General features: G+C 50.3%; 1 protein-coding gene across 4 annotated transcripts in view; it reads left to right on the forward strand.

The window, feature by feature from the left end:
* The window catches only part of LOC119442107 (neprilysin-1), a 37,277-nt gene extending 32,183 nt beyond the window's left edge, over positions 1-5,094 (forward strand). For 3 of the 4 annotated variants that reach the window (XM_049661901.1, XM_037706843.2, XM_049661902.1), the window contains one exon: positions 4,852-5,094. In XM_049661901.1, the coding sequence (XP_049517858.1) occupies positions 4,852-4,962 (111 nt within the window). In that variant the 3' untranslated portion in view covers positions 4,963-5,094. The remainder of the gene's footprint in view (positions 1-4,851) is intronic. The other variant, XR_007465654.1, reaches the window with a different exon arrangement.
* The last annotated feature ends 5,289 nt before the right edge of the window (positions 5,095-10,383 follow it).

The raw sequence follows: 10,383 nt of genomic DNA on the forward strand, positions 1-10,383 counted from the left end.
TGAGCGGTCTATTATATGCACGGGCAGGATCAGTAATTTATCTTTGGACATAACATGCAAGTTAGTGAAGTTATCGATTCATACGAGCCGTGCGAGGACTTTCGTGCCGGGTGTACTTACGTTGTTCTATATAACTATACGTTGTTTTTAAGTCACCGCGGCCACGCGGCTGCCTCTGGCACTGTTATGGCCTGCTGTTGGACTTTGTTTCTATAGAGAAAGTCTTGATAAGACCTACCGAACCCTTTGCCTAACCATCTTACATTGGAGTGTTGGCGGCTTAAGTTTTCGACAAGTCTCACGAGGTCGCGGGATCAAATCCCGGCCGCGGCGGCCACATTTCGTTGCGGGCGAAATGCGAAAACATCCGTGTCCCGTGCGTTGGGGGCACGTTAAGGATCCCCTGGTAGTAAACATTAATCCGGAGTCCCCCACTACGGTGTGCCTCATAATCCAATCATGGCTTTGGCACGTCGTAAAACTCCAGAATTCCTTCATTTATTCACAATTAAATCTGTGGTTATAGCGTATACTGCGCGAACTTAGCGGACGCAGCGCGGGCCTCTGTAGGTGAAGCGAAACCCATGGTTGTTTTTTCTTTTTCTTTTTTACGTTAATTCGGCCACATGTGAAAGCCACGAGCCGTCGGCGACCTATTAACTGTTCGGTTAGTACGCATATTTTTTTTAAACACCCGTCATTGTCGGCGGGACAACGTAGTCATCCCCGATGGGCCTGTTTTATCGTGCACATACGGTGGTCTATGCGGCGAGCATCTCGCTGCCTCTGCGCTTCTGGCAGCACGGGCAGAGGGGAATATAATGTGTATCTAGCGCGTAAATGTGGTAAATGTGCGAAGATCGGCCGACGCAAGAGGCCGCGTTTCTACCAGAAAGCTCGTCTAGCAGAAAGCGTTCGCCGCCAACGTTTCCTGTTAAACATTACGGTTACATAAGCTGCAGCTGCCGCGAAGCGTGAGAAGCAGGGATCTTTGAATGCTATTGCGTTGCCACTCAAAGGCGAAGCTTAAGCGTCCTCAAAATTTTATTGCGACAGCAATTATATGGACACTCCAAAGCGGATTTCTGCCGTCGTCGTCACCGTGAGGTTCCGTATGACATCAACGGCGATAAAATCGTCGCGTCCATCGCGCCGATAAAAGGGCGCGATGGACGCGCGCTTTCACGGGGAGCGAACGCACGGCGGAGAACAAACGCGCGTTCCGTGCTCCCTGAAGGGCTGCAGAATTAAGCGTCTCTTTCCTCCTTTCCATATATAGAGAGCAAACGCAACTTTTTCCGTCGCGCGAAAGTCTGTGGGGGGACGGGAGGGAGGGAGGGGAGGCGATGTTTAGCTGCGGCACCAAATACGTATTTATATTAAAATGCCGCGCGCGTTCGGTGCGAACGCGGGCAAAACGCCGACGGCGTCGACAACAGTTCTGCGCGTTGCTGGTGCTCCTGCATGTCCAAGTTTATACAGCTGATAAAACTACTATCTTTACTCCGTGTATCTCTCTATTAATTTGCTATCGCAATTGGTGCTTCGTCTTTCGGGTGAAATTGCGACAAATTTTTTATTGCGATTGCAATTATATGGACACTCAAAAGCAGATTTCTGCCGTCGGCGTCGCCGTCGCCGTCGCCGTGAGGTTCCGTATGACGTCATTTGGAGAAGAAATCGTCGCCGCGCGCCGAACGCTGTATGTGCGAGTGAAAGGGTGCGAGGGGCGCGTCTTTCACGGGGAGTGAACGCACGGCGGAGAACAAACGCGCGTTCTGCGCCGTGCTCGCTTAAGGGCTGCAGAAGGAGGCGTCTCTGTTCTCCTTCACAATCACCATGTATGTAGAGCAAACGCGCCTTCTTCCGACGAGCGAGAGGCCGTGGGGGAGGGGGAGGGAAGGGAGGCGACGTTTAGCTGCGGCACGCAGTGCCTATTTATATCAGAGGCTCCGGCAACAGTCACCAACGCCGCACGCATTTTGAGCGAACGCGGGCAAAACGCCGATGGCGTCGACAACAGTTCTGCGTGTTGCCGATGCTGCTGCATGTCCAAGTTTATACAGCTGATAAAGCTAATATCATTACTCCGTATAGCTCTCTACAAGTTTGCTATCGCAATTGATGCTTCGCCTTTCAGGTGAAACTGCGACAATTTTTTTTTACTTCCGAATAGTGTGAGAAGTCGCTTATACAGCTTCGCACTCTTTGTTGTATTATTTTTTTAATATCATTTGCTCAGTTGGCAAACATTTGCAAATTTTTATTGCGATAGCAATTATATGGACACTCAAAAGCAGATTTCTGCCGTCGGCGTCGCCGTCGCCGTCGGCGTCGCCGTCGCCGTCGCCGTGAGGTTCCGTATGACGTCATTTGGAGATAAAATCGTCGCCGCGCGCCGAACGCTGTATGTGCGAGTGAAAGGGCGCGAGGGGCGCGTCTCGCAAATTTTTTTTATAAAAGCGGAGTTTTTCTTTACGAACCTCGCTGGGTTTTGTGACCGTGACTGCGGCCTAGCTATTCCCCTTGCCGAATAGGCCAACCACAGCGGGGCACGCGCATGCCGCTAGGTTACTTGCAGCACCATCAGATGGCGCTCGCCTTCGCGCATCCGCGGCTGCATGGTAATGAGGAAGTAAACGGTCCTTGCAGACTGAATATTGCGCTACGTACACATGTGCATGCTGCCTCTGAAACCATGACGCCTTCAATGCGTCCGTCGTACTCGCAAGTAGTCAGCAACTCCACCTAAAAAAAAAGCTCGGTTTAATTTGTGTGTGCCCGCGCGCGCGCGCGCGTGTGTGTGTGTGTGTGTGTGTGTGTGTGTGCGTGTGTGTGTGTGTGTGTGCGTGTGCGTGTGTGCGTGCGTGCGTGTGTGTGTGTGTGTGTGTGTGTGTGTGTGTGTGTGCGTGCGTGCGTGCGTGTACTCGTGTTTCGACTCTCTATGCATTCGCAGAAGGATTCGCTGTATATAAATTCCAACTCGTTGGATCTGCTGTAAATCATATATAGATATGAACATTATGCATATAACACTGTTATATATATATATATATATATGAACATTCTGCACATAACATTGATTCCTATAATATTCCTGCACGTATACTGTACGTTCTCATGGAGGCAATGAATGGGTGCTTCAACGTGGTGGTCTTTCGTTTCAGAACGAGAGAGACACAACGTTATTCCACAACTATTCTGAAAATTCTCATTTGAACAGGAAGCATTTCTCGGGGAACATGCTCGGCGATGTGAGCATGTTCCACAAAAGGTGCACCAGACTTTATTTAAAGCTCAAAAATAAAGAATTAGAAGTTGGGTTAACACAGAATTATCAATACAATATCGACAGGCATTTTCATACCTTCATTGTCCTCGCTCGCATTTGCAGCATCATCGCATGTTTTCTTTCTCTTTTTTTATTTGTTTTGCGTTTTAGATGCGTAAGCAGAGAGGTACCCCGGTTCATCTTCTGTGCTGCTCGCTGCCCGGTGCACAGTTTGTTAACCCGTCGACCCTGGCCTCTTGCGTGATAACTTCGCCGCCTTCTCGGATGTTACGGGCGCTCTCGATTCGCTTCCATATTTGTAAACGCCTAGCCATATAAGCCGCGTTTACATGAATATGACAGGATGCGACAGTAGCGCATCGCATTTTCTAGCGCATCATGAGTAATGCGATGCGCCAGCGTTTACATGTAGTGCATCACCCTTGGTGCTATATGGTGGCGGGACGCGGTGTCGCACATCGAAGGCAAAGCAGCGCTTCGAGGCGCTTCCGACGCCACGGCCCGCCGCAACTCGGCGACCGCAGCAAATCCGTCGCAAATTCCAGGTCCCATAATTCCTATAATGCGATGCGATCGCGTTTACATGCACTGCCAAAGTATACTCACTCGTCTTGGCCCATTAATGTGACGCGCTTTCCTAGCGCATCAGCTCTAGAAAATCGATGTGGTACGACGCGATGCGCCAGTTGTCGTATTCATGTAAATGTGGCTATATTGTTCTTTGGGGAGAGCGTATCGAAGTATGCGAAGCCTTTTGAGTACTGCCTATAGCATGCAGAAATGTCAACTTCTTCTTAGCGGTGATTAAAAATTTCGATGATGATGAATTTTATGATACCGTGCGGCGGCGCGCTCGGTATCATATATGTTAATCACAGAACAGCTAGAGTTCCGAATGATCGCTTTGAAGCGTATAATTATCACCGATTATGAAAGAAAAGTTCCCTTGTGTGTACATCATTCGAATAGACATCTTTTTTTTTTTCACCAGTTATCCGTAATTTTTGTTTCACGTCGAGTTAACCGGTCAGCCATCGGAGTCTGTACGACTGCGACGGGTGGGGAAAGCGGTCGGCATGGTCTCGTTTAGGTCTCGTGGTGCTTCAACACAGCCTAGACTAGACGAGCGGCTCTAGTATAGGGCCGGCGTCAAATGTACATAATCATTAACTCCTTCCCTTTTCCTCCTCGTCATCATAAACCCCTGTAGTGTGTTACTTGTTGCCTATACTTTCCACTCCCCTTCCCTCTTTCCCCGTGCAGAGTAGCAGACTAGAGCGTGCCAAGCTTCAGGTCTACCTATATGCCTTTCCTGTAAATAAATTCTGTCTGTCTTGATGGTTGCTCGGATTGGAATACATATGCAAAAGATATGCTTTTGAAGCTGCACAAGCGATATTTGGGCTTCTAACCTCAAGAAGCTGCTTACCCGAGCGAATCGTTAATCGATGTCAAACGTCAATCATACGCTTAGCGTCATCAGAACTGTTGGCTGATCTTAATATAGCGGAAAGTGGCGCGCGATCAATTGTGTTTACCTGCCACGTAAACGTTCGCAGGTGAACGTGCCGCTGAGCAACTCGGAGCACTTTGCTCGCGTCTACGGCTGCAAGAAGGGTTCGCCCATGAACCCGGTCCGGAGCTGCTCCGTCTGGACCGCCACCGGATGACCACCCGCCATCGGCTGGTCCACGCGTGCGGTGCGCACCTGTTCCGCGCACTGCAAAATGACGCCGAATGGCGATTGCAATAATAAACCTGCGCTCCTTTCGTGTACCCACGCGGAGCGAGCTCCTGTTTCTCTCCCAGTTTCTTATTTTATTGCGATAGCAATGATATGGACACTTCAAGCGGATTTCTGCCGTCGGCGTCACCGTCGCCGTGAGGTTCCGTATAAAGCCCAAGGGCGATAAAATAATCGCCGCGCGCCGTATGTGCGAGTGAAAGCGCGCGGGGGACGCGCGCTATCACGGAGAGCGGACGCACGGCGGAGAGTAAACGCGACTTCCGTCGCGCGAAAGGCCGTGGGGGTATGGGAGGGAGGGGACGACGCTGTGCTGCGGCACCAAATGCGTATCTTGCAACCGGGCGCAAGGGCAACTGGCGACGCAATCTCCCACGCGAAATGAGGAAAACGGGAAGGCAGCACGCGAGGGAGGGGGGGGGTTTACTCTGCCGACATGTGCGTTGTTGTATTTGCACCGGTACGGGCTGCCGGTGTTGTCAAGCGCATCGTATCTTGCAAGCGATCTCCACACGGCTCTGACCTTTGTATGCGCCGTGCATTCGCCGCTCAGTTTCCGTTGAAGCGATAGATCGCACGAACATTCGCTCGCTGCGGCGGCTGCGCTTGCTGCCAGCGTTTTGACAGTGGTTGTCTGCGGTCATCGAGTGTGATCTCTTCATGTTTGCTTGTGAGCGCTGACACCACGCTTGTTAATTCAGTTATTAAGCGAATGTGTCCAAGTTTATGCAGCCGATAAAACTAGTATCCCTACTCCGAATAGCTCTCTACTAATTTGCTATCGTAATTGATGCTTCGCCTTTCGGACGAAACTGCGACATTTTTAGTCACTAGACCGCAGTGTTACTTGCGAAGGTGAATCCATGATTGACATACATACTTGTTACATGGAGGAAAATTTGCAGTATCTGCACGAATGTAGCGTGAACTCTCTTTAAAAAGTCGCAGGCCTGCGCGGCACACGCAGCACAGTCACAGCGTAAGCTGGTGGAGCGGCTCAAGAGTAGCTCCAAATAAGGCACCACGCACAACAGGGTCTTTGCGGCAGTCTGTTCGTCTCGTTTTGACGAGAACGATCTGAACTGTCCGCCCGGCGTCGACGGCGAGCTGCGGCTTGAAATGCTCTCTCCACAGCAGTCTGCTGAGCCCGATCAAGCCATACAACTACAACTTACATGTCAGGCGCGCCGAGTTTGCAGGCACCTTAACTAGATGGCGCCGCCATACTGGCGGAGGCTCGGCAGCTCGGGAGCGCGTTGATGGCGCGCCTCGTCTGAATCGCATATCGTCGTCTGCGCTTGCGGACGCTGCGTTTGCTCCGCCAGATGGCGCCCACCATACTGGCGGAGGCTCGAGTCGTCTCACCCTGCGCGCTTGCCTTATAGGGCATTTCCGCAGGGCGATAGCAAGCGCTTGCGTGGCTCAGTGGTAGAGTATCTGGCTCTCACGCAGCTGGCGCGGGTTCGCTCCCGGCGGGAAATGCGTACTTTTTTCGTATCCCCAGGTGTAACACATCCCCAGGTGTAACACAATTAAGGTCCTGGGCATGGTCATTGGGGCTTACAGCAATGTCAACGCGGAGGCACTAAAACGCATCACAAAGAGCACCCACAATTTCACCAGGGTCATATCACGGGTCGCTAGCAAAAGGGACGGACTGAAAGAGGACAACCTCATGAAAGCATTTCACGCTTTCCTCATCAGCCACGTAACTTACGCCGCTCCCTTCCTCAACTGGAAGAAGACGGAGCTGAACAAAATCGACACACTAATCAGAACAGGATTGAAAAAGGTCCTAAGCCTCCCTAGAAACACTAGTACGGAACGACTCCTTCAATTGGGGCTACACAACACGGCAACAGAACTCTTTGAAGCACAGCGAAACGCCCAAATTAGTCGGCTCTCACTCACAAAGGCGGGCATCGAGATATTACTAGAAGCAGACATACAGCCCCTCTTCATGCCACCAGAGAAGTCGCAACTATGCATAAATGCCAAGAGGTCAATAACCGTTGATGCAATCCCAAGAAACATACACCCGACCCACAACGAAGGGCGGAGAAAAGCGAGAGCGAAGGCAATCCTTGGCAACATTAATCGTAACGAAACGCAAGTCCTCTTCGTTGAAGCGGCCAGATATTGGAATCGAGGCGCATACGCGGTCTCTGTGGTGGACGCCCATGGATCACTCGTCAACGCAGCCACGGTGGTTACCAACTTCACTCACGAATACAACAACTTCGAACACATGCTCTGGCTGTGCCCTGCCAACGCGGGCACGGACTTTCCTGACCAGTCCTCCTGGGACTCAGCGCTCAGAAGTACAGAGCTCATCGCTCAGCTCAAGGCTGTCCAGAGGGCCCGGGCCGTCGACGAAGGACTATGTCTACCGGCCCCGACCTGGGTGGAGCCACCGGATAGATTGGCGGGGCCTCCGGCCCCGCTTTAATTCTTTCTCCTCAGGACCTAAATAAAGTTCGTACTCACTCACTTTCGTATTTCCGGCGATAGCGGTTACGCGGCCGCTGGCGGCGGCATCATCGCGACCCGAAACGGCTATTGGAATGAGCCCATAACAGCTTACGCTGTAAAAAGAGAACAGGCTGATAAAGCACCTACACATAAACCTTCAACGAGGCTCGAATAAAACGCGGGGCTGCTCCCCCGCACACCCACACCCCACAATTCCGCCTTTCAAGATGCAACGATGCTAAGCCCGAGGGCGCAGGATATAATCCCGGCCGCATTTCGCCCGCATATCGATATGGGGTAGTGGTGGTGAAACTTTATTTTCAAAAAGGTCCTGAAGGACACCAGAGTGTTCGTCAAGGTGTAGAGGGCACCTCCCACGTCGGGACGGGAAGCCCTAGGCTCTCCGCCGCTTCGCGGGCCTTCTGGACAAACCAGAGTTGGTCTTGGAGCTCGCTGCTCCTAAGAGCGCCGTCTCACTTGTTCTTGTCCTCCAGATAGGAGGCCTGCTACGCACATCCCCACATTAACATGTGTCCCAAGTTCAGATATCCACGACACTGTGCACAATTGAAAGTTCCGTCGTAGTCTGGGTCGATTCGGCTCATACGCCAAGGATTGAGGTACGAGTTAGTCTGTAGCAAGCGGAGAGTCACTTACTGCGCCCTGTTAAGTTCCTTGTTTGGAACGTAGAATTCTCTGCGTCCTAAATAAAAGTGCTTGATGAGCTCATTATATGTCTGAAGTTGGTCCTTAAAGGCCTTAGGAGGCGACGAGGGGATCTGCAGGAGAGCGCGGCTGGCAAGTCCTCGCGTGGCCCTATGAGCGGATTCGTTAAGGTTCCGCTGTACTCCCACAAAATCGCCATATGGGCTGGGAACCAGACTATAGAGTGGAGACTCCAGTAACTTAGAAACCTTCGCATCCACTACTCCCGTAGCAAAGGCGCGAGTAGCTGCCCTAGAATTGCTATAGATTACCAAGCGCTCTGGATCTAGCAGAGCGAGTGCAATGGCCATTTGTTCGGCCACCTCCGGATTCTTGGTATAAACAGAGTGTGTGTTGAAGGCATGGGCGTCTATTACGGCTACCGAAAAAGCTTCGCGACTGGCCACCTGGGCGGCGTCTACGAAGGCAACTTCTGTGGAATCCGTAGCAGCCTCGGCAAGAAGAGCCTTCGCATGGGCGAGCCTTCTCCCTTGGTTAAAGACCGGGTGGCCGTTCCTGGGAAAAGGACGAACCACAATCGCGTCCCTGATTTCTTTGCTAAGATGTCTGACGTTATCGTTATCCTTTTCACGTTCAGTAAACATGTGCATAGTGACCAGGATGTCCCTGGCAGCTCTGGTGCCTGACAACGGGACGACCTGAGCTGTGCGCTGAGCCTCAGCGATTTCAGCTATAGAGTATTGTGAACTCCTAGTTTCGAAAAAAGCTCGGTGGATGCGTTCAACGGTAGCCCCAGGGCTACCTTGAAGACTCGACGGATTGTGGTATCGAGTCGTTTCTCTTCTGTTTTTTTTTTTCAATCGGACATAGCCACAATAAGTAATATGACATAGGACGAAAGCGTGTATGAGCCTAATGGCACATTCCTCGCTCATACCTTTATTTCTATTGACAATGCGTCGAAACATTCGTAGAGCATTCTCCACTTTGCCAGTTATCTTTTGTATCATCAATCCATTGTATCCGTTACCCTCAGTAGCCAGTCCTAGGACTCTGATCGACCCTACTTCAGGCATGCGGTTACCATTCATGTCAAAGAGCACGATATGACGTCGACTATCTTGCTCCCAGCCCTTGGGTTTTCGTCCTGGCTTGGAAGGACGGTAAAGGCGCAATTCCAATTTCCTCGACGAGCATTTGAGGCCCGCCGGAGAGAGACAGAGTTCTGTGGTCCTAATAGCCTCCTGCATTCGAGCCTCCAACTCTCCGTCGCTGCCTCCAGAGCGCCATAGCTGTTCTTGTTCCTCAGTGAAATGGCGCAACCCACTCTGGTGGATCGGCCATGAATCGGACAATGATAAAAGTGTTAGCATTTTTTAAAGAAAAATAAGGTGAAACGAAATAAGTCACTTGTAATTTGGAACAAAATGTCACTGTTACAGATATGAAGGCTAAAATATCTAAATATTGCAGTAAAAGTTATATGTAAGCATAAGAAGTAAAAAGAAACATTTTAGCATGGAATTATTTTTCTCTAGCAGAAAGTTGCAGAGACGGATGATTGGTCGGTGCCTGGTGTTATGGCTCGACCCACTACGGGGGATAGGCCGTGGGTCGCGCGAAAGTATAGGAATAAACAACAACAACAACAACAACGACAACAACAACAAGATAATGAGAAATCTTGTAAATAAGTTGAATATATTAAAGTGATAATCGTATTCATCAATGAATTATGTTAAAGAGCGCGAATCATCTGTAGCATTTTCTTATGCCTTTTTATATTTCCTTTTCATCGTCCTCTTCTTTTCTTTAAGCTGCTGCTTTTTGTTGAGATGTGAAACCGACGCAGTATTGTTGGAGACCCAAACCTCGCGTCTGTTTGTGCGCGGGACCAGAAGAGTTTCTAGAATGCTGAAGATAAATAAAGGAGAAGAAAAAACACCAAATACTTCGCGACCTAAGCGTGCACCTTGCATTTAATGAGTCCGCTGCATAAGCTATACATTTGTGTGGGTTATCTGAACTTTTTGTGAGCACGTTCTATTTTGTACGTGAAAAAATTCCTTTAACTTGAGTAACGCTAATGATCTCGGTCATGCATAGTAAGATAAAAAATCATTTTAGCCTTATGAAAGGGCCTGGCGCTTTCGCCGTGTTCATGTTCTGGCCTGCGCAGTGGAGTCGCTCGAAATTGTTCTCTCGAAAA

Source organism: Dermacentor silvarum, chromosome 2 (genome assembly GCF_013339745.2).
Source record: "Dermacentor silvarum isolate Dsil-2018 chromosome 2, BIME_Dsil_1.4, whole genome shotgun sequence".
NCBI classification, from domain to species: domain Eukaryota; kingdom Metazoa; phylum Arthropoda; class Arachnida; order Ixodida; family Ixodidae; genus Dermacentor; species Dermacentor silvarum.